The 24,490-nt window shown below is 41.2% G+C and overlaps 1 protein-coding gene across 3 annotated transcripts in view; it reads right to left on the bottom strand.

The window, feature by feature from the left end:
- Positions 1-1,829: 1,829 nt before the first annotated feature.
- Positions 1,830-24,490, bottom strand: part of LOC147261933 (collagen alpha-1(XI) chain-like) — an 86,037-nt gene continuing 63,376 nt past the window's right edge. For all 3 annotated transcript variants that reach the window (XM_086204245.1, XM_086204246.1, XM_086204247.1), the window contains 24 exons: positions 23,836-23,889; positions 22,879-22,932; positions 17,767-17,874; positions 15,606-15,659; positions 14,906-14,959; positions 14,698-14,751; positions 14,495-14,548; positions 13,116-13,223; positions 12,932-12,985; positions 12,244-12,297; positions 11,903-11,956; positions 9,163-9,216; positions 7,705-7,812; positions 7,476-7,529; positions 6,729-6,782; positions 6,108-6,215; positions 5,933-5,986; positions 5,815-5,850; positions 5,671-5,724; positions 5,330-5,591; positions 4,631-4,743; positions 4,414-4,482; positions 3,997-4,230; positions 1,830-3,441 (listed from right to left, as the gene is read on the bottom strand). In XM_086204245.1, coding sequence (XP_086060371.1) covers positions 3,295-3,441; positions 3,997-4,230; positions 4,414-4,482; positions 4,631-4,743; positions 5,330-5,591; positions 5,671-5,724; positions 5,815-5,850; positions 5,933-5,986; positions 6,108-6,215; positions 6,729-6,782; positions 7,476-7,529; positions 7,705-7,812; positions 9,163-9,216; positions 11,903-11,956; positions 12,244-12,297; positions 12,932-12,985; positions 13,116-13,223; positions 14,495-14,548; positions 14,698-14,751; positions 14,906-14,959; positions 15,606-15,659; positions 17,767-17,874; positions 22,879-22,932; positions 23,836-23,889 — 2,049 coding nt within the window. In that variant the 3' untranslated portion in view covers positions 1,830-3,294. The remainder of the gene's footprint in view (positions 3,442-3,996; positions 4,231-4,413; positions 4,483-4,630; positions 4,744-5,329; positions 5,592-5,670; positions 5,725-5,814; positions 5,851-5,932; positions 5,987-6,107; positions 6,216-6,728; positions 6,783-7,475; positions 7,530-7,704; positions 7,813-9,162; positions 9,217-11,902; positions 11,957-12,243; positions 12,298-12,931; positions 12,986-13,115; positions 13,224-14,494; positions 14,549-14,697; positions 14,752-14,905; positions 14,960-15,605; positions 15,660-17,766; positions 17,875-22,878; positions 22,933-23,835; positions 23,890-24,490) is intronic.

Raw genomic sequence — 24,490 nt, 5'->3', positions numbered from 1 at the left:
CGTGCTCGGAGGGGAAAGTCTCCAGGATGATTTCTTGTTCTCTGCTTTAATTCATGTTGTGAGGGTTCAGCCCTCCGTGACCCTGGAGAGGATTAAACTGGTACAGAGAAGAATTTAACACTTCTACAGTGCAGAAAAAATAAATTCTACGCTTTTCTTCTCCCCTTTCTTTCAATCTCCCTCTCATTAGATGTGACCGTGGCTCACAGTGGAATTTTGACAGAATATTTGAGGCATGTTAAGTGGGTGTCCCAGCAGATCAGCCGTGTGGGTTTAGACACAGCTTCAGAGAGGATAGAGCGACACTGCCAGCATTCTCCTTTGATAGGATTGCGGCCTTGTTTTGCTCTTTGTTTTGCAAATGCAGCCACTTTAAACTGCCTTCAAAGATGGAAAAACAGGTGGCTTTATATTCATTTAGATGATGCTGAGAAAGGAAAAGAGAGAGAGAGAGAGAGAGAGGGAGAGAGAGAGATTATTGGACACCAGCCCCTCGCATAAAAGGCCCACTCTAGTGATTATTCATTGCCATATGTGACCAAAACATCATGTCAGTACTGAGGATTGTGATGTCGGCAGCGAGCTTCACGCAGGAAATATGAAAACAGTCAAAAGCGTGCAGACAAAAGCAAGCTGACGCGTTTAGCTGCACTTTAAAAGCATCGCATCGTTCCACCGTGACCACTCCATACCTTCGAGCCGGAAAGACGCGTGTACTTTGGGCATCCAAAATGCAAAGTACTTGCAACTGATGGTGTATAATGTAGGTTTTGTAGCTCTAGACTGCATCTACTGTATATGACCAAGGTGCCTTTTAGTCTCAGTATCCTGACAAAGGGAGAAACCAATTAAGAGCTTGTTTATTCACACTGTGGGTTTTGTTGCTTCTGATCTCTCATCACATCCCGGCAGACGGACACGTTTCACAGCAGGCAGCAGGCGGTTCGACACTGTAGCCACTTTTTAACGCACAGTTGTTTACATGAGATCAGGGAGTTTCATCTGTTGCCATGGCGAGTACAGCACATCCAAAAGAATTAGTAACCTTTATACCAACCACAGACTGTACATAAAGCAACTCTTTTACAGGGTTTTTAATGATGTTACTGATAATGATGAATGCGCGCAGTTTAAAGAAATGATCTTCACATTTTATTTGTGTCACGATTGCAATGCAAACATTTTGCTGTATATTTTGCAAATTCAAATTCATATCATCCAGCCTATCCCAGCTGACACTGGGTGAGAGGCGGGGTTCACCCCGGACAGGTCGCCAGTCTGTCGCAGGGCCATCAGGAGCAATCAGGGGTTCAGTGTGTCACTCAAGGATACTTGGGCATGGTCACCCGGGGGGGGGGGGGGGGAGGAGGAACCAGGGACCCTTTGGTTGCTAGACGGCCACTCTACCTCTGAGCCATGCTGCCCCCCTATGTTATATTATATTATCACAATCAGCAGAACAGAAATCAGCAAAACAGCGTAAGGAGCTAAATCAAGCCATCATCAAGACGTTTGACTAATTGAACTTCGTAACTGAAGTTTCAGAAGTGTGACTTTGTGATGAGGGTCACGCTTTGAATCAAACTGAATGTCTATTCAGTCATTTTTGTCCGTATTTGCATCAAAACCTCTCCTGGGCGATCAGTGATGTGATGCGAGTTTCCACTTTTGCAGGGAGGGCAGTGAAACTTTTTTTTTGTGAATATTGTGCTGAATATTGCTGACATTTGATTTGTATCCCTCTTTAGTGGATAACGCAGTCTGTAAGTGAATGCAAACCATTGCAATATCAAACTGGCAAAGCACCAAGCATTTATTTCAGTTTTACATAGGATGTAAACATATTGTTATTACACAGGTTTGAAAGCGGCTCTGAAGTCGTTATTTCTAGAAGCTAAAGAAGGTGGAGATGCAAACAGATGTTGATCAAAGTCAAATCTGAGTCAGAAACTAGAAGAGATGATACCGCCTGAGCTCAGCACATGAGCCCAAATACCGGGAAACACTAGGCCTACTAATCTTAAATTATCATAGCGAAGGAAAGTACGATGTAATAAAGCAGCGCAGAATCACAAGAACTCATTTCTGCACTCAAATAGCCAACAATACAGACATTCAATGCAACATTTTTCAGAATCCAGTTTTAATATTTTTGAATGAACAATTTAAGGCACATGAAAACATTTTCGTTCATTGTTACAAAAAGTCAACAGGGCTTTTTTGTGTGTGTGTGTGTGTGAATTTACATTAACAAATTAAACAAAACAAAAATCTTTTCTCTTAGTAAATTCTACTGTCGAAACTTCATAGTGTAATAAAGACATAAACAGGATTTAACAGCCAAATATGCCCACATTTGAAGGAAACTGAGGTATAGCATCTGCATGAATAAAGTGTGTCTGGAAGGAAAAGGCCTCTCTTAATATTTATATTACTATTCCATTTTTATGGCTTGACTTCCTATTGGCCATACCAAATAGTATGTCAATAAAAAAAAATACAAAATGCTTTTTGAATTGTCATGTTCCAGTTGTTTTTTTCCTAATAAAAGGCAAATATTATGCGTTGGATTATTTACAAAAGGATTATTCTATACTTACAAATTGGAACTTTTGTCAAATGTATATTGTTTTTCAAAATACATAATATTTCTCCACAAATGTATTTCTAAACAGATGTCAAACATATTGATTAGGATTTAACAATTTATTTATTTTTGCTTGTTTGTTGTCGGTTTAAGAGCTGGGATACATGCAAGTTCTTAGGGTGGATTCGGAAAGGAACAATATTGTACAAAATAATAATAATAATTACAGTTTTATCAAAAAGCACTTTTTGTAGCACCTTTAGTGTTTTGTGATTGTGATTCACAAAAGCACGTCTGTGGTTGTATTCAGAGCAGCACCTAGAGCATCCAGAGAGGGAGGCGTGGAGGGAGGGGGAGGACGAGGGAGGATGGGGCTTGGGGTGAGTGGATCCTCTCTCTGATGCTGAAAGTGCGCCACTGTCCGCCACGGCATCAAATGTCCTTTTCCTGATGTCACTCCCATTACTCAGTTAAAGTCATGTGATTCTGGCCCTACAAGGGCGAGGAGTAGTTTCCCCTGGTCAGCGCTTTCATGACAGGGTCTGGGGGCACTCTTCTTCTCCGGGCTTGAGTGGATCTTCTTGGCAACAAAAGAAAACACAGGTTTGGCTTCGCAAGAGAGAGAAGGCAAAGGTCGTCGTATCTCAGCGGGTGGGTGTTGATATGTACCCTCGGACCCTGTCTGTCAGCGGGGAGTAGGGGCGTGTCTAGCCGAGGAAACAGACAGGGCCGACCTCGAAGCCAAACCTCTGGTTGGAGTCCCCAAAGTCATTCAGCATGACGTCAATGATGGGCAACTGGTCGATGCGGGGAGTGTTGATCTCCATCACTGACTTTGAATAGCCCTGCTTCACCTGCAGAGGACAGGAGGGAAAGAAGGAAGGAAAAGATCAGAGTTTCCCACGTGTGATGTTGAGAATCAGAGTCGAGGAAATACGCAGTTTCTGTCCTTAAGGAAAAGTAGAAACATCCAGGTGAAACAGTACTCTGGTTGAAATCTCCATTCAAGTAAAAGTAGAGAAGTATTTGATATTGAGGTTACTTAAATATCAATGGTAAAAGTACACATTCTACATGGTATTTTTTCAGTCCCGTTGCGTCCTCTTGGACTTGGCAGCATCCCATTTTAAAGTGTGTAATCTTCAGTAGTTGCAGTATTTTCTCCGCAAAACCATTCAGTTCAGTAGTAACTGATGGTTTCAGATACATTTAGTGGAGTAAAAAGTTCAACAATGCACCCTAAAATATAAATACTTAAGTTAAATACAATACCTTGGCATTATACTTACGTACAGTACTTCCTGCAGTCTGTATAATACTGCATGGGTGTGTGGTTGTTTCACATTACATCTGAAACAATTCTAGTTTTACACGCTAACTCATAACTCACAAAGTCAGAAGCTACTTACCGAGCATCCATCCATCAGCGGCTTGATGAAGGGACTGTTGTCGTAAGACATCTCCTCATCGTTGGAGCCCAGGAAGCGCAGCGCCTTGTCGTAGTTGTCAGCCTGGGCGTCATACCACGCCACGGACTGGTGACAAATGTAGGTGAAGTTCTGCCGTGCTGAGGAGCTCAGCAGCTTAAGGAAGGTCATCTGCACCGCGTTGATGGTATTTTCTGCCATGTCGACGTAATTCAACTGGAGATAGACGCAGGGAGGGAGCAGAAGGGGTGGAGGAAATTAGAGAGATTGTGAGGTGTCGGAGGATAATAGTAAGGTAGTGAAAGGATGGAGGTGAGTCACAGAAGGAATAAAAATCACACGTAAAATAATGCCGACTCGGAGAGGAAAGAGAAGACGAAACTGAGTGGGAGAACTTACAATTTTGCCACGTTTAAATTCACTGAACCATGAACCCGGAGCCTCCTTGGGCCAGTTGGATATTCTAACCTACAATCACACAAGAGCACAGACTGGAGTCAAATAGCTGCTGTTGGTGGATCCATCAGTGGTGGTCATACTGGCTACCAGCACTGAGCGGCACTTCCAAAGGATCTGCTTCTGTTTACATCAGATCTTAATATTGACGATTACTTACTCCTGTGGATTTCTTATCTGGGTAGATACATGTTTCTCCACCTGCAGTGAAGTTACAGAAGACTTTGATGGCGTCTCCTATGCAGCCCTGGTTTGGATCAATGAAGTATTCACCTGAGAGACGAACACAGCCATGAGACACAGTAAAAAAGTGGTATAAAGCATTGCAGTGAGCCTCTAGGAAGTACATATTACTGCTCTTTCTTGTTCACTTCCTCTTGGACAAGATGGATTTCCAACTGGAAGAATACCCACCACTTTATTTACACTGCGGAACTTATGTACTCACATTTTGACCTATTTTTTTTAAGCCCCCATAATATGTTGTAGAGGTCTTTATGGTTCAAGCTAAACATTGAGACCAGAGACTCACGTTTTCGGGTGGGTGTTTCAGGCGTGTGAAGAACTTTGTGTTAAATTTCTTTTTTTCGTGAAAAGTGCTACATAAACAAAGTCTGATTAACTGATGGACTGAATTCCGAGGAGGCTTTGAATGTTGCATTCGGCAAGACCAAAGGTTTTGTTTCAGCTAGGAAACTGGTTTTGAACCCTTGTCTGGGTCTCTCTGGGCAGTAAATATCCAGGTTTTGTTTGGCATCCATTTTTGGACCCAGTAAGACCTCTACTATGTACAACTAGAACAAACCACATGGCATGACATCACAGTTGTAATAAAAGTCCACCACTGTCTCCATCCTACCATCGGGGAAGTCGGGCTGGCTGAGGTGCAGGTCGTTGCAGGTCCTGGCTGGATTGTCTCGGGTGCCCATGGGGAACTTCATACGCTCGATGTCCTGTTTGAGGTTGTTGAGGGATCCAAAGACATCCTCCATCCCTTCCATACCCACGGGATCCATTCCGTAGTCCGCCATCGGCTCGTCTCCCTGCATCTCAGTGTGCCGCCTGGTCTTTCTGGCAACATGCTGGATGGGCAGCGGCTGGATGATGTCACCAGGAGGACCCTGCAGCAAGGAAGTGGTCAGTTGGAGCAGATTCTGATGAGTGTCAGGGGTCTTGCTTATAAACTAATGTTTAACCTACAGGAGGTCCAGGTGGTCCGATCAGTCCAGTATCTCCCTTCTGACCCGGTGAGCCCTGATAGAACACAAAGCGTAGTGGACATAATTAAGAGAGGACCAAGCACAAAGAGATAAAAATGGTAACAGCCAATAACACAGAACTTACATTCGATCCTTTAGAGCCTTTTTGTCCATGAGCACCCTGTCAAGAGAGCATTAATATTCAGGTATGATGCCAGCGTGGGAAAAAAAACAATGTTCTATCAAAAAGAAGTGGAACTTACAGGAATACCAGGAGGACCAGGGGGGCCGAGTGGACCATGGAGACCCCCAATACCCTGAGAACAGACAACAAGCTTTGTCAGAATGTGATCATATTCATGAGAACAACTACCGGTGATGAACTTAATCTTAATAATCAGGAAATCAGAATATACTTTATGCTTGATATTAACTTACAGGATCACCCTTGCCACCTGCAAGACCCTGAGGTCCAGGCAATCCTCTGTCTCCCTTCTCTCCGGGTTCTCCAGGGGGTCCAATCAGACCGATGAGACCTGGATGACCCTGGAGGAGGTACAGAAGAAAATAAACACATAGTTCAGGGAATAGTTTTTCCATTTCACTTGGGATTTTTTTTGGGGGGGGAATTGAAACAAATATGCAAATTCAGACGCAGGTTTATGTAGAGCGCCTGACCAGATGACCTCAATAATGTCTTCCACTGCCTATTTACTACCTGTAAATATTAGCGTGTTTATAGCGGTCGTCATATTTAACATTGGTGCTAAGCATCCACTGCTACGTAGAGTTATGGCCATCTGTTTCAATCCACTTGCTGCATACTGGCATTAAACCAACGACCATTACGAAGATGATATTATTGGACTTATACATATTCATTCACCGCATTAAATCATTCGCCGATACACCAAAGCCTTTCTTCATCTCACATGGAGAGAGTGAACCCAGAGATAGACGGATGTTTGCTTTCTCCAGAAGCTTTAGCAGTGTCGCATCAGCAGATATGACAAATACACAATAAAGCAATTTGAGATTAACATCGTAACAATCTCTTGCCTTCTCTCCCTTGGATCCAGAGTCACCTTTCATACCGGGAAGTCCAGGGGGTCCCTGAGGAGGCACAGAATCAGTTTGTAAAGCACAAGTTACACCACATGATTTTATAGAAACAGCCACTGCAGAACTATGCAATCATGATCACTCGTCTGTATCTGCCACTCAAAGGTTGTGCAGCAATTGCTGCACAAGTCATCTGATAGCTTATGTTTTCAAAAAAAAAAAAGAAGGAACATGGCAGACCATACTTCAATACTACATCATACTCCTTCCCACTGCACACACCCATGTACATGCAGGTTTGTAAGACCTGGGTAAACGTGCTAATGAAAGTGGCCCAATCCTGTTTGCAATGTGAATGAAAGAGGAGTTGCCTTCTTTCCTGAGGCATCACGTTCAGTGGCGCAGATGGAGTCACCGTACCGCAAAGAAGTGTAGTGTTGCAAAACCAGTAAGAGAGTACTGCATTTCAATGATGCCTCCATTTCATTTTTAGCTGTTTTTCAAACTCGTTGCTGAACAACCCTGGTAAGAGTGTTGCTGCTTGAAAGAAAACGGGTAAAACCTGTGGCTGAGATGACATCAAGTCTCTCTGAAGTCTCCCTGTGTCATTTGACCCCAGACTGAATGCTGATCAGAGCTGCTCACACTCTAGGAAGATCCCGGGTGTAAACAGGTTTTTTAGCCACTGGGATTGAGGCTTCAGTGGGATAATCTCGTAAAAGGGATGGAGGAGGGATGTCTTACAATAGGTCCTGGTGGGCCATCTTGTCCAGAAGCACCAGGAAGTCCTTGCTCACCCTGAGATGAAAGAAGCAGTACCGGTTACCGTTTTGAATAATATCATTCATCTGTAGTGATAGAATTTTCATGAGGATATAAATTAGCTTTTGCTTTTTCCCAATCCCATCAGTATACTGTCTCATCATTCGGAAACTGTAGCCTGAAGTACGAGCTACTCATAATATCTACTCACAACAGGGCCAGGTATGCCACGCAGACCTTCAGCACCAGGCTTTCCAGGGGGACCCTGAGGTCCAACAGGTCCAGTTTTTCCGACAGGCCCCTCGGCTCCAGCTTCTCCCTGTGAGAAACTCACTTGTTACCATCAGCATAATTTACACACTTGGACACTCCCATGATCTGAAAGTGTTTTCTTCAGGGAAACTTTGAGGATTTGTGACAGCTAAACAAATCAATATTGTCCCTGAGCAGGATCAGTGAGTTTCTACGCATCTATTCAAAGTTCCAGAGATGTCATATCAACTCGGATGATCGGAGGATTAAATTGTCCTGACAACTAATTAGGCTTGGATTTGACACTCCGGGATCACCACACAGGCTTTGTATTGTCTCCATCAAATCAAAACTAATCTTTCATGTCAGTGTGGATAGAATGTGCATGTTGTGTATGTCTGTGTTGTGTGTGTTTTGCTGTGTGTAAATAATGTATGAGAAAGAGAAGATGGCATGTCTGAGATTTGTCAAGGCTTCTATTTGTGCTTTTCCTTGAAGTATCTGATCAAACTATTTCTAAGGCTTATAACAGGTTTTGATTTTTTTTTTTCCTTCCCCAATTTGAGGCTCCTCTGCTATGCAAACACAAGCGGGCTGCTGATTTTAATGGAGCCATGAAATTTGCTAATAGTCCCAAGACATGGCATTGCTTCTCCAGAGGGGCTCAGCCGGCAGTTTTACCAACAACAGTGGATTTTAGTGTACTTTTGATTGATTTAGATTTTTTGCTGTTCATGAGTTTTCACAGGCGTTTGTCTGAAATGCCACTAGAAGGTAAAATCTGTCAGTCATGGGCAATGAACTGTACTGTATGATAACACGGCTATTTCTGAAAACACAGAACTGATCGAATGGAATTTGATATGACAGGGGCTTGATCCATTCCACTGAGGAGAAATTGCTTCTCCCTGATTTTGCTCCAGCTGATAAAACAGGGGTACTACAACAACAACCACAAAAAAACAACAACAACAACAACTACAATAATAATAATATTTGTGTTTTTCTGTCATTTAAGAACGCTGGTACCTTTTCTGCACCAACCAGCGTGTGTGCGTGTGCTGCAGTCAGACACAACCTAACACAGATTTACTGTGTCCGTATCAGTTCACAAACGAAAATGGAGAAAATGGGCTATATATCGAGCTGTCTGTGTTTCAAACGTTTTTTTTAATTCCCTTGGTTTTTAAATTAATTCTAATCATTTTAATGCCGAATTATCACAAGCTAATGAAACGGCGCGATTTAAATGTGAATTAATAATCACATTAAATCAGATTTTCACAATCTAGCAATTAAATAGTTGCAACCGACTAAGTACCAGATGGTATTTTCCTTTCCTTCCGTTTACTTATCCAACCTTGATGTCAGGTAGAATCGGCGATACACTTTGATAGTTGATGTATGTTGATCTTACCTTGGATCCTTTTTCTCCTTGTCTGCCCTCCTGACCTGTTGGTCCAAGAGGTCCCTGTACAAAACAAAAACCACATGCAATTATAATTGTGGGATTTCATAGAATGTATGACACCATGAAAAACAAATAGCTCCTCCAACCTAAGCCCTGTAGAAATAATGCTCTTCTCCACAAAAGGAAAAGGAAAAGAGACAATTATTCTACATTTTCTGACAAGCAATCAATGTATTTACAAGCTGCTCATGCTCTGACCTTGAATCTTTTTAAAGAGCTTTACACAGAGCCAGACAACATCGATGTGAGAAAATTGCCCTACATTTCCTCAGTGTATGTTTTGCTCAAACATACCGAGCTAAAAGCACATCAGCATTTTCACCAAACAGCCTCTGGTCAAAACCTTAGAAGTGGGTTGTCATGTACCATTAGAAACTATAATCGAATACAGCGAAACAAAAGCCACCAGTCTTCAATGTAGGTTATAAGCTCTGATGCATTAGTGGATGTGTGTATATGGGTGTGTGTTTGCAGGCATATGTGTGCTAATGTAGTCAAGTGAGCACATGCATCAATGAGCACAAAACCAGAGTCAATTTTCAAGAGATATTGGAAAAGAGACTAACCCAGAATTACCCTGGTAAAAAAAAAAAAAAATTAAAAATCATATCATAAAACTATTAGCGGGGACGAGGAAGCGGGGTCTAATTTGTTCCGTTGTCCCTGGATACTCCTCTTAGGAATACATTTTAAATTAAGGCACAAAACGAGATCTAAACATGCAAACGAGTCTCTTAAACCTGCATTAACTGGCAATGGAGTGACAGAAACACCCACACACAAACTGGACAACAACAGATGACGATATAGCACGCTTCGGCTACACAGAGAACCTGACGAGGGTCACATATCCTGCGATGAAGCACACAAACTACGATTTCTAATACTTAAACCTCTTCCTGCGCCAGTTTATGTCAGTGGTTCGCACCACAGATAAACGGCACAACTCACCGCTAAGTGGAAAGGATTATCGCTGTAAATGAAGGGGATTGTCAAAAAAATACTACGCTGGTGTAATGAAATCATCTCAGTTTAAGTGTGATGGGACAGAGCAGCTCCTGGGGCCCGTTTCACAAAGCAGGTTCATCAAACCCTGAGTTTCATCCTGATCTCCGAGTTGATCTACCCTGAGATAGAAAACGCAGAGTTTTCGGTTTCAGAACAGCGGATTTGAATCAGTTTGATCAACTCGGAGTAGGTTCACCTGGGGTAAAGCGCGATCACGACAACTCTAAAAAGCCAGCATAAATGGAGCCCCGATTCACAGAGTCACCATGGCGACGGAGAAGCGGAGAGCTTCGTTTTTCACGTCAGTGGAGTTGGAAATCTTGATGCGATCATATGAAGAGTTCCAACACGCGTTAAAAAGAAGTCCAACACCGCTGTAGCTGCAAAAGAGAGAGAGATGGCGTGGAAGAACATTGCTGCTCGGGTCAATGCGTAAGTTTAAATGTAGTCCTTTGCAATCATGATTATTACGGAGGAGCTGCTTACATGGTAGCGCATTAATTTATATCGTTTAGATGCAATGCCGCGGGGAGAAACGCACTTGGCAGCAACTTAAAATGAAGCATAAAAACATGTTTCAAACAGGTCAGACCATCTCATGGGTACCCCATGTTCCGCATTGTAAATTAAATATTAAGTGGCTGTTTGACTGTGTACAGTAGTTGTTTTATCCCCAACATAATGCTGGTTTCATACACAAATGTCTTTTGATCGATATCATGTTCTGTTAAATGATTAAGCCTATTTAAAATAGCACAGACTTCTACTCAGCCAACAGAGGCAGATGCCCGTGCACCAGTGCCTTCATAAAATGTAATATGGCTTGATATATATATATATATATATATATATATATATATATATATATATATATGAGGTGAGAGCATGACTACGTGATGTTGCAAATGGACGGAGGAGGTTGTGTATATAGACGATGGACTGTGATGTGAAGCGGTACCGATACTGTCTGGAAATGCAAGAACGTCTATGCGCGGTCTGATCTCCATCTCCCGACGAATATTTAATTCTCTGCGCAGCAATGCTGCACCTTCATCCACGGGATCGTCAACAAAAGGACAGGCCATGTTAGTTGAAAAACTCGCCAAAACTCGCCTGCTGATGAATGAATGCGGAAATCAAATGGAGTATGTGGCTCTGAAAGTGGGCGGAGACAGCGAGAAACTTGAGGTTCATTGACAAAAACCTGGTCCCGACCAGGTTAGTTTCAGGGCGTCTGTTACTGCGGTAACTGACCGAGAGTTTAAGTTACCGCTGTCTGTGAAACAGGCTAGAGTTAACCCTCTTTCTCTGGTTTGAGTGACCTCCCTTTGTGAAACGGAAAACTCAAGAGTTTTCCTTATTTCAGGGTTAATAGACCCTGAGTTTTCACTAAACCTGCTTTGTGAAACGGGCCCCTGATGTCAGATAGCTTACTTGACACTAGCAGCAGCAGTCACATTAGTGCCACTCAAATCACCGCAGTGTCTTAAAGGGTGATTTTTTTTTTTTTTTACCTGCAATAACTGTTTATTCTAGACATTCAAAGTATGAGCATCATTTCCTGTAACGTGTGTATGAATCCTGAATGGATATCAACCCAAAGCGGTTGTGGCATGTATGAGCATTGGGGAGCTAAAAACAGAGAACATCTCATGCATTGGTTTGGAAATGTACTCACCCTTTTGCCAGGAGGTCCTGGTACTCCAGCCTCACCAGAAGGACCTGGGGGGCCCTGAATTGGATATTAAATAGAACACTTAGGAGTTTTGCTTCACGATGAAAGAACTCACGATGGAGTGCTGCAGGGGTGATGTATTTTTGGAAGCCAACACAGAAGTTAGCCTCACAGTGAGTTCCCTCGTCCAAAAGCCAATGGGACTTTGCACACTGAATTCTGGAATATTGTTGAAAATAATCTCTATGGCAAACAAATGTCTATGAGATTTGTTTTTTGTTTTTTTTTTTACTGCTGATAGTCTATTTTTTTTGTTTTACAAATTCATAATATGAGAAACTTACAGGTTGACCAGCCTCGCCATCATCTCCCTTGTCACCTGGTAAACCGTCAATTCCCTACAAAAACAAACAAACAAACAAATAAGGTTAAAATTGAAACTATTACCTCCAATATTAAAATCCTCCTATTAGAAAAAGGGTAACAACAGAAAAAACCCTAAAAATGTCCTTTTATCATCAACTGTATCAATTCATGATGCAAATTATTAGACATAATATCTGAAGCTTCAAGATTTAATCAATTAGTCGATCTGGAAATAACTTCATCATCACTGATCACTTATCAATCATTCTAGTCTTTTTTCAAGCAGCATTTGCTGGGTTCTTACTCAGGAATAGGGATTTGCTGCTTTTTGATATATATTTTATGAAAATAGGACGGCACGGTGGTGCACTGGTTAGCACTGTCACCTCACTGCAAGATAAGCGGAAGAAAATGGAAGTCTGGACAGAAAATGAAGAGTCTTTGGATTTTAGACTGTCAGATGAACAAAAGAAGATTTTAAACACGTCACTTAAAGCTCTGGGAGGTAGACATATGCGTCTTTCTGATTTTTGTGAAACTTTAGACTTAATTCACTTCTCAATCATAAAATTAAACTGCAGATTAATTGCTGAACAATCATGAGCAGCAGCTCTAGTAATAACATCCTGATCCTGAAGTTGAATGACGTTTTAGTGTAACACTTACAGCAGCACCGGGCTCTCCAGGGGGACCAGCGTCTCCTGGGAAGCCGACAGGACCCTGCAGAGAGATTGAGACACTGAGGAGACTGAACTCAACAGTCAAGTATATATCATGTCAGCAGCAGCTCTGGCAGCTCTACTGACAAATGATGCACTCGTGGCTGTGTGTGTCAGTGGAAATGACATACAGGGTTACCCTTGGGACCGTCATCTCCAGGGGGTCCACGGGCCCCAGCAGGTCCAGCAGCTCCTGGTGGGCCAGTTTCTCCCTTCTCACCAGTCTCTCCTCTAGGGCCCTAAGGACAAATGCATCAAAGACTTGTCAAGACGAAGAAGATTAATCCATGCCACTTTTGACAACAGCATGCTAAAATAAGACAAATGTGCTGTCGAATGTGTCATTCTCCTAAATCATGAACCAAGTGGGCACTACGTGAGGCTCCATGTCAAGCAAATAAAAGAGAATCAAGCTTCAGAAATGATCAGATCATTCACTCGTGAGTTTCTCTTCAAATTCATATCTCGATCCACTGAATTGTTATGCTTTTTATGATTACAGTACATGTTTGGGAGTGTTGGCTGTGACTCAGAGCAGCAGCTGAATCATATGCAAGCCCAGATTTGAGCCCAGTAGAGCCGAGAGCTTCTCTAGTCCCTGTCAGCGTGGTACCTTTGAAATTGACCTGGATGTGAAGTGTAATACTGTGTCTGTCACTGTAAACTGATTTGTGGCAGCAGATGGATACATCAATACAACCTAAGGGACTCAGACTCAGAGCCATAACTACAGTGAGGTCTGGTGGAAAACAACAAGAGCCCCCTGCTTTTGTCTGGATCGATAATGCTGCTCTAAGCTGAGATATGTAGGCTCGGGATGCCTCCTATGAAAACTTCATCTTGATTATTGACATCGGGAAGAATTGTGGAATTAGATTTTTCAGGACCAACACAGGATTGTTTTGTGAAACTGATGTGAAAGCAGTGCAAGGGATGTATTTGCGAATTAAGATACGGAAAAAGAGAGAGAAGGGCCTGACAAAAGAAAACAAAACAAAAAAAACAACCAACAAAAACAAAAACAAGCAGCTACTGTGAACAAACTTCATGTTTTTGCAACACTTCTGAGACAACATACTCTTGCATTGGTCAAAAGTGACGTGGTCCAGGAGGATAGATAAATAAAGAGCCATAAAGTTGCTATACTGTGAATGAAAATAATAATATTAAAAGTTTTGAGGCCATGAGCTATAACTTATTCCCTAACTCTAGGTATTTTGAAGCCAAAAAAAGTACTCCTTGCCACAATTTAATTAATTTGTGGTCGTGAGATATAAGATTTGTTTTTTCAAGGTCTCGGTTGATTAATAACCATCATGTTAGAGACATGAGATCATTATTGTTGAGTCTCTCCAGCCGGCAGTAGAGCTTCAGCAGTTAATTGAATTATTAATTATTCCATCTAAAAAAATAACTGGCATCTATTTTGATTGTTTTGGTCAAGTAAAAAAGAAAAATGTTTCAAGGTTCATAAATATGTGGAGAATTATCAGGATGTTAGTGTACTAACCCCAATACCACGCTCTCCAGGTGGTCCCGGGTTGCCAGCCTCTCCAGGTTCTCCCTGTTGAAAATGAGAGTTAATGCATATTTTCAAACTATCAATGAACAGACCACTAATAGCTGATTTCTATGAACCTTTACATGGTAAAGAAGTACAACATGGCTGTGTGAAGTGAAAGGAAAAGAGAGAAGCTTATTGAGAGCTCCTACCTTCTCACCAACGCCTCCCATTGATCCGATACTACCTGGAGGACCTTGAGCTCCCTGTGCAGAAATCACAGTGACATCAAGAATGTAGTTTCTCTGATGATATCAAGTCATGTAAAACATGATGTGTGTGTGTGTGTTAAAAATGAGTGATATACAGAGAATTTGGGGCAACAGTTTTGTCAAAAAAGGTGAGAACAATTAAACTTACATTGGCTCCACTGTTACCCTGAGGACCTCTGGGGCCAGGAGGTCCAGGTGGACCCTGTCAATAGGGAGATACAGAAATCATGTTCAGTATAATGTCTCTACTAGCCACTTGCTCATTTCACCTGTGCGGGGCACCACAGACTTCCTCTCATTATGTGGGAAATTTGTATTATATCTCCTTTTTAATATATTTGCAAATTAGGTTTTGTTTTGTTTTTTTTACTTTTTTCACTCTTTTGCTGTGCCATATGAAATCTTGGTGCTGCTCTTTGAGCCCTATATTCAGGTACAGTTTCAGTTTTTAAAGACCCGATTTCCCCACAGCGGAACGAATAAAGGTTTACCTTACAAATCTGGACTAGATGAGCATGCAGTATTTGTGAATAGAACCCCATGTTCATGTGACAGTATACCGGAAAAATCAATCCAGCATACAATCTGATAACCATTTTTTGCAAGAACTTGGTGCGTTTGTTTCTATTCCAACTATCCTAAAATGTATAAATTACAAAAAAAGGGACCAGAGCATGTAACGTTCTCCATGGCTAACATAGGAGTGTCAACACATTTTCCAAAGATTTTTAAAGACACCTTCCACGTGTCTGTGCTACTTGCAAAACCAAACAAAAAAACAAAAACAAAAAAACCCAGCTAAAAGTCCTGAGCAAACCTGCCCACCCCAAAGACAGAACTAGACTCACCATGGCTCCTACGTCTCCGTTCTCTCCTTTCTCACCAGGAGGGCCGGGCAAACCCTAGCAAGAAGAGAAATATACATCAGAGTAAAGAAAGAGGTCATGTGAGGCTGAGCCAAAACAGGAGCACAATTCCATATCTTATTAACAACTACTTTCAGATGATGCGTATTGAATATCCTTTTGGTTTGTGATGCATGAATATAACCAGAGTCCCTGAATGTAAACAGACAATTAGTCAAAAAGGACACCTATTGTAATTAAAGGGTATGGGAGGCTTGGGTATAATCAGCCTGTGTAAATTACAGGGTAGGAGCTCCATCCATCTATGTCCACAGGAAAGTGGAAACAAAAGGGACAGTGCAGGCCTTGCATATTATCCAGTTTTGGCATTCAGTCAGGCCTGACAAAATACACCGAACATAACTACTTTGGAAGGTAAATGAAGGAGCTATCATTTTGCTATTGTTGCTCATTGTCAAGGCGTACAATTAGAGTTTTATTGGTTTTGTTAGGTGATAACAAAGCACAATCACTATGAGGGGAAAGCAACAGTAATAATAAGTTACTGTAAAAGCTAAATGATATGGGTATCGATCCCTGCTCGAGTTTATTGATTTACTACACCTTTGCCATGGTGTAACTGACTGGAATTTAAATCACTGTAATAAAGCACCAACTTATTTCATATAAAACGTTTGGTTGTGACGGGCTTTTCATGAATAATGAACTTGTAATGCTTGTTTGTGAAATAAACAATAATGGATTAGAAGGAGCTAATGAGTAGCATTAATGGGCGGCAAACACACAACTCTTTGGCATGCATATCAGAGCTAATCAATGAGCGTTTGCAGAGGATTTGGTGATTCCACTCTAGCCTTGAACTGTAAGGACACTTGGGGGTGATCAAAGTTGTGATTTACTCTCTTTAAAATCTTAATTGCTGGAAGTTATTATCTTAAAAATATTCCAAGGCAAACACGGCAAACAAAGGATGGAAGGATTTCAAACAAAAACTACTCATTCCCCAAAGTACAAATCATTAATGCCACAGGTAATTGCATTGAAGAGCTGAGCTGTTGCCATCTATTGAAGGGCAGCTTAGGCAAACATAATTAAAGGAGTGGAGATGGAGTGAATTATGCCCAATTAAAAGCCAATTGCGCTTAATAACAACGTTATCAGGCCCTATTGACCAGCAGGGCTTCTCTAATTTTGTCCTCAATGAGTCCTTGGATAATCGACTCTCTATTGATATTCCTAAGTGTGCTCTTTCTTAATTCATAGCCACCAAAGCAACTTTCCTCATCTGCAGCTCATTGATTCAAATGAACCAAAGCTTCACTCTTTTGCAGTTTTGAGTCAGAGAGCAGAATATACATTTCAAGATGTGAGAAGGGGTAACGGAATGTGTTATTTCTAGAGAGAGAGAGAGAGAGAGAGAGAGAGAGAGAGAGAAAATCACATAGTTAATGCAAAACAATGGTGGATGAGCTGCATGAAAATAACTACCCGTCTGTGTTGACAAAGAAGCTGAAACTGCTGGTCATTCATTAATAAAATATCACATAAATCAACATTGTCCATCCTTACAACAATCCCTGACCGTGTGTCTGATTCAGTGGTGCAGCCCCGGCGGTCTAAATGTATTGTACTATTTATATAATGAGACATATCTGCAAACAATACATGCACACAGACTGAATAAGTTACACAAACAAATACCAGCTACCACAGGCTCTTATTTGAGAGTCCTACAGGGAAGCAGTTTACTGCATGATGATGCAGTCTGAGTGGAAAACCAATGGCAGTCTCCCACCACCATTAACACCACGGCAAAATGCCAAATGCAAAATGTTAGCAATGGTGATGGATTTTTACCTCTGTCTATTCTAGGGGAAGTCCTTGAGCAGGGAAAAGCATTATTTACCCTCTAGCAATACAAAGTGTGATTAGGAGCCAAGGCTGCATTAATAAATTATGCTGTGTTTTGATGTAATGTAAATGATGTAAGGAGAGATGAAATGTTGTGGGTTTAAAGAGGCTGGCTTTGACAGGGGGAAGTGAAGTGTACACCTACCCAGGCTGTGTTCAGGTTGTCATGTGGTTAGAGAATGAAAGAATGAAAATCAATGTTTGTTTTCAGGCAGATTTGAGGTGCATTTACCTGCAGTCCAATGGGTCCTGGCAGACCAGGGAATCCTCTGGATCCTTCATCTCCCTTTTGGCCAAACATGCCCTGCTGTCCTCTGGGTCCAGCCTCACCGTCACTACCCTGTTGGAGGTCAAAGTTCAGTATATCTCAATATCTTAAATCTAGTGCCCTGGACTCGTGCTGCACAATTACTTGAATCACAATTACACAATTAGCCAAAGCAATTACATTACCACAATTAACCCCCCCCCCCAAACAAAACCCTAGAATAAGTGTTTTTGAACAGTACTGCACAGAGGTTTGTTTTTTTTTTAAATGTTTTTATGCTCCATTAAATTTGTATGTCTGACTTGTGAAATCCACATTTCAAAGTCACAAGTGCTTTTTTGTGCATTTTTCTTGACAATCACGCAGAAGTCTTACGATACCATTCGTTTATTAGTTTGGAAACACAACCCACAATATTTTAAAGTCACAAACAGGAATTTTTAACCAAATACATGCAGCGCCAACTTCTGGTCCTTTAAAAAAAAAAAAAAAGTTTATTATCATTCACATCTCAATGAATTTTATCTTATGGGATTTTTTTTGTCTATTACCTTTTTCTGAGAGTTGTTTTATGGCATTTAATCCATCAACCAATGAATTATACCCACTTGGGTCAGAGTCATTAGAGGAAGTTAAAAAAAAAAAAATCCAGTTTAGCTTGAATTCCAAATTTGACCTAAAAACAAAGTTCACCACTTGACTTAAAACCAACAAAATATAAACATCTCACATTGCACGTATGATAAAATGATGATTCACAAAAGTTGGGGAAGGGTAAACACCCCTCTACTTCAAGACTGCACCGCCTCAAGATGTTTTTGGGGGATTTTAAATAACTGATGACAAAAACCAACAGAATATTAACTTCAGTATTGTACATCAGTCTGACACTGGCATGAGATGTTGTGACACTGAATTGTGAGAACCTGTCGTCACAACCAAAAAAGGCGGGAAAACTATTTTCTGCACTTGGCCGTAGTTACGTAGCTCATTCCTTCACTGTCATTCTCACTTCTTACACATGCTCAATCGCTTCTACATTGTCCTTGTGGGGTCTAAACCCCAAAGACTTTATACTATCATTCCCATCTGGTCAATAAACATTGTCTTTTTTTAATTGTCTCTCTCAATTGAAATATCAACATCCCATGAAGTTGCTTGGGGTTCAGGCACGATATAATCCCTGGTGTGACAAGAACAAACGTAAGATCACGTGTTTTGTCGTATAGCAGGATTTCTAGCCACATTCTGTTGGGCTGCTTGCAGAAAGAGCGACCAAAGCTCCTCTTCCGGGAGCACAGGTTACAGTTTGGTATGGCCAGAGGGTTACGGTGGTGGATGAAAGATGCTGACTTCATCTGTGAAGGTGTATCGGACTACAGAGGATAGAGAGGGGAGACTACAGGGAAAGAGTGAAGTGCTGACAAACTGGGGGTTTTCAGTTCAAACGCATGTCAGCACTATAAAGTGCTTGTGGAGCTCTCACTGAGCCCTGGGACATGGGGGCCGCCTCGAGCGCTGGTACTAAATGCAAAACAGTTTAGAGGGAAACATAAGGCGATTACAGGCAGGGTGAGTACAGCTTTAGAGTGAAGAGGCTGAGGCTGAGCTACAATTTAGTCAAACTTGAAGAACAAGACGCAAATCTGATCCAGTAGTCCAACACCAGTGACGTATTTGGGTAGAGAGTGGTTGACCTTAGAGTCGTTCCTGCATAATGCATAGTTAATGCTCAAAATGTAAAAGCAGGAGTATATTTCACAGACATTATTTCATTCTAAGAAAAGAACATTTGTTTTTGGAAAGGAGGAAGCAAACGCTGATGTGCATTCAACCCATGCTTAAGTGCTTCGTACAAAATGCTTGTAGAGGGAAATGCTTATTTGCTTTCTTACCACTCTAATGCCTGTGCAGCACATAACTATATTCAGCAGCTAGTTTAGCATAAAGACAAGAAACAGGAGGCAACAAGAAGCATGGCATCCACTGCATAGCAGCTATAAACCTCACTGATGAACACGTAATGTCTCATTCAATCTGCACCCGGACAGAAGCTGTAGTTTACCATGTTGTGATTTCAGATGGTTGTATGTGTCAGAATATTTCTTGGCAGTCACTGTCTTATCTGGTTGTCTGGCAACCTAACTGATGAGGAGATTTCTTATTAGCTTTTGACTGACCAGACAAGCTGTTTCCCCCATGTCCAGGCTTTGTGCTAAGCTAGCTCCTGGCAAAATAGAAAATAAACATATTTCCAAAATGTTGAGCTATTTCTTCAATCACTGTAAGTTGATGTAATCTTGTTGCAATTTCCAGAAAATATCAGACCTGGGAAATTTTGAGTTGGTCTGTCTAAACTTTAAATGTTGCTCAGCTAACTGCTAAAACATAATTCAGCAAATTCCCAGTGTCATACCCACGGGATTGAGATTTTGGGCTTTCAAGTGATACTTTTTAGTTTTCCTTTCAAGCACCCTTAAAAAGACATTCTTTTCCCTGCTGCATTACTTCTGCCTGACCCCAGAATGCATTAAGAGCCACCAACCTATATTTAGCTTTAAACTGACAACTAACAATAGCAAAACTGCCCAAAAACATCAGTTTACAAACTCTCAAGTGCATCGTCTGGCACAACCCACATCTTCTGTAGTCAGCTGTAAATTCAGTAGCCCACAAATACTTTTAATTTGACCTAAACCTAACTATAACACTTCTGGTGCAACGCAGCTGTGAGCAATAGGTGCTAAGCTGGTATATTCAGTTGAACCATCACGCTTGCACCAAACCAAACGTAACTCTTCTAGTTCACTTGTTTTTAGCTAAAACCCCGTTTGGTCAAGTAGGCAAGACTCTGGCTGACTCTTCTGTCTAGAGTCACAAAGAAGTTATATAAAACATCTTTGTGAGCTGAAGACACATATTTGTGAATACTTGAGAGGCAAAATACACAATGTGAGTGCAGTGTCACTTTAAGACTTTGTTTTTCGTTCATATGTTGTTTGCAACTACCAAATCCTCCTCAGTTTTTAAATAGATTCTTCTAAAATACACTTTTGTTTGTTAAATTTTACCAAGTACAGGAACCCATTTGTAATAGATGATGTTTTCAACATTCCGCTGTAGAACAATAAAGTTTCATTCCATCCAACTGTTACTGAACTTAGTTGCATCTCGTAGACAAAAGCTCTGGTGACTAAGCTGTTGTAAACCTCATTATGCCTTAGCTGAAAAGGAAAATGGATCATTCATTTCTCATACCTACACCAACAATTTTCCCTCATTGTGAAGAGGTGTGGTGTCAAAACTAATAACAGCATTGGGATGTGCAATAATAAATAGAGGGCAGATGATATTGAAACTACACACAGCACAAGTCAGTTATGAAGATATGAATACACATGAGCAGCCTGACTCACCAGGACAAACAACTGTTCAATAATTTGTTATTCAGCTTGGGTACGCTACCTGCTCACGGCAATCCATCACACCAGGTCTATTATAGCCCCCACAGAGCTCTGCAGATGCTGATTTTTTGCAAGAATGGTTGTTAAGGCCTGATCATTTACTGCAATGAGCTGTTAGTTGCCCTCAGGTCATGCACTATTGTAGAAACAGGAGTTTTCCTGTTGCGCTAATGAGATGGATGAGAAGTGGAGCATCTTCTGTGGCATCATTTTCAGCTGGTGCCACATGAGGTAGGACATGGATATGATTGGCAGGTTGGCATACCATTGTGGTTTGTGAGACTACTATATAAATGGGATCTCACAGGTTTAATCCTATACGTGAATGGCATGCAAATTTCTAATGGGACTTTCTTGTAATAGCAAAGTAACTGACGGCTTGTGGTTCAACCCTAATAAAGGACAGGAAGTTAACAAGCTGCGATGACAACTAAATGCCATGAGTAAAATGAAATCTCTATTAAGTTTCACTGCGAAAAGGATGGGGATGTTACAGTGAATAGCCTTGTTGCTTAATTGCTTAACTTCTGTCTTTCTTGGAATGTTGTTTCTAAACAGAAGCCCCAAATCGTCAAAATTTACAATATATCTTCAAGTGACACTCAGAAAGTATAATTTGTCCTTTAATGACTCTCAACCCCATTGCATAAGCACTTGGTGATAATGGAATTCAGAAAACTCCAGCCTCAGATCGGATCTTGAACCTCATAAAGACCTACAGCAGCAAAACTGTCCAAAATAAATGAACAGAATAATGAACACATGTAAAACAAATTCTACTGAGCGTACAAGCTGGTTCCAGTTGTTCACACTCATTCACATCACAGCTTAGTTGGTCCTTAGCTCAAATCAAACCATTGTGGATTACTGAGAATACGACTGGACGAAGAAGGCTTTGATTACATGCATTTGAGAAGTAGTTGGTCTCCATTAGCTTCCAGCTCAAATATGGAGCTGACATTTGCTGAAATCTGCTGACACGAAGAGGTCATACAGGAAAGAAAAAAGCATCTTTTGTAAGTTCAAGACACCTATGAGTAATTATTGAAAAGTAAATTACCCTTTTTTGGGGAAGTGTCATTTTAACACGTGTCTGATTATCACACCCTTTGCCAAAAAAGGTAAAGTCTGCATGCAATAGTGCTGGAAACTATCAGACAAGAACATAGTCTGCAGAACCAGACATGATTCTATCCGTCTGTGATATAACTACAGGTCTGGAGACTATGAGATGAAAAGCTGTTTTGAATCACTACCACCTCTGGCTTTATGAGATTTAAAATTTTGCAGGAACATGGTTTGCAAATTATTTAATTATGATGCAGGACAAAGAATCAGAAAGCAGAGGGTTTACATTACACATGCATATTTTAAGTTATCTAAATTATTGGAACTGGTCATCATCTGCCAAATGAAGATTAGAAACATCTACAGAAAAGAAAACTATTTATGCTGTACTGCTATGCATTGATTACCAAGCAGCCAACTGAGGTACCTTTCCATGTCATACATTATTCCTACATAATAAGAAATCTAATGAGCAACTGAGACTATATGATCATATTTCAGTGGGGGATGCAGTGTTCACATAGCCAGAGGAAGTGATACTCACAGCTGGACCAGGAGCACCAACCACACCCTGAAGACCACTTGGACCTGGTGGACCCTGAAAATATAAGAAAGAATGAACCACAATAGTGAGATATCCATTTACCAGTGAGAACACTGGAAACTATTGAAAACAAACACATGCTGAACACATTCCTCAGTACCCAGTGGTTGCGATCCTATGTGACTGTCAGAATGTGAATCGACTGGTAAATTGAGTTTCACCCTCAGTTCATGCTAAAAAAGATGAGCAATTCCTTGTTTCATAGGCCTTATGTCCACCAGCTGAAACTCTGACATCAGCGGTGCAGCGTTTGGCTGCTCTCGCTGCAGAGGCAAGAACAACGGGACGGGGTACTTTCTCCCATCCCTGCTCTAGGAGGAGTAAAGACAGAGCGGCAGAAGGAGACGTTTGTGCGTGTTCATGAGAATTAAGGGGCGAGTGAAATCCTCTGGGTCAAGCTCTTCTCCGTTGTTGTTGTTCAGCACCTAAACATGTTTTTTTTTTGTCTTTGCGGTACTTGTCCGGCCTCTTTATAGTTGTGATTGGATGACTGGGTAAAATGTGACCGATGACCGGATATATAATAAAGCCAAACTCTTTGTGTTTGTTGCAGAAAAGATGCTCAGTGTTTGTCATGCTTCTTCTGTTTGTGGAATGGTGTAAAACCGTGGCGCTCCAATTGAAAATATAAATTCTTGCCAGCTGTGGGAAAAAAAATGCCGGGTGCAAAAAAGAAACTCGTGAGGTGGACACCCTGACCTCTTGGTAACATGCTGCCCCCTATTGGTTCCAGGTGTGAAATATGAACCAGCTTTTAAAAACAATGGATGATTAAAGACCATGAATAAAACATACGGACAAAAAGATGGTCAATTAGTATTGACTATTCTTTAAAACTTGTTTCCCTTCATGAGGCATTTAAAATAATCAGTAAAAAACAAACAAACTAAGACTTACAAGTTCACCCTTGTCTCCTTTGCTTCCCTTCTGTCCAGGTCCTCCAACTTCTCCCTGTGGTGCAACACAAGCAGCAAAGCTCACAACTCTCCAACTTAAAATATTTAGTCAAGTCCAATACCTTAAATGTCACCTTTACTAAGCCGAGGTTGTAAATACTTCTCAAGAGATTCTAATTTGATTGGCCCACAGCAACCTTGGGCGAGTGTTTGCAATTAATCGATCTGCGTCCTGAGTACCCCCATCGGCACTATGAGTGAAAAAGATTGTGTGATAGGAAGCGTGACTTGATTGGAGGGTTTTAGTAACAAATTCAATAGTTGTAGATCTGTAGTTGAGTGTTTAACTGTGGATGTGGAGATCTGGTGGCTTGAGGGTAAACAGGCTATTTATCTGTTTGTGCTAAAAGCGTTCCAGTGCATACTTATTAGCTTACTGAGTGTAATACAGATTTTTTTTTTCTGCCACTGCAGGCTTGAGGCGAGACTGTGTGTTGGGTGTCTTCTGTATACGGTGTATTGAGTCATTCCGTTGGCATCACATTAGAGTAGAGTATGTTGCAACAGTGACAGTAAGAATAATAGAAATAGTGAAGAAACATTAACAGAAGTTATACAGAGAAGCCATATTTAACATTCTGATATTGCCAAATGCA

Source organism: Aulostomus chinensis, chromosome 5 (assembly GCF_037954235.1).
Source record: "Aulostomus chinensis isolate RoL2024-O1b breed Wild chromosome 5, RoL_Achi_v1.0, whole genome shotgun sequence".
NCBI lineage: Eukaryota > Metazoa > Chordata > Actinopteri > Syngnathiformes > Aulostomidae > Aulostomus > Aulostomus chinensis.
This window is presented reverse-complemented; position numbering and strand designations above follow the sequence as displayed.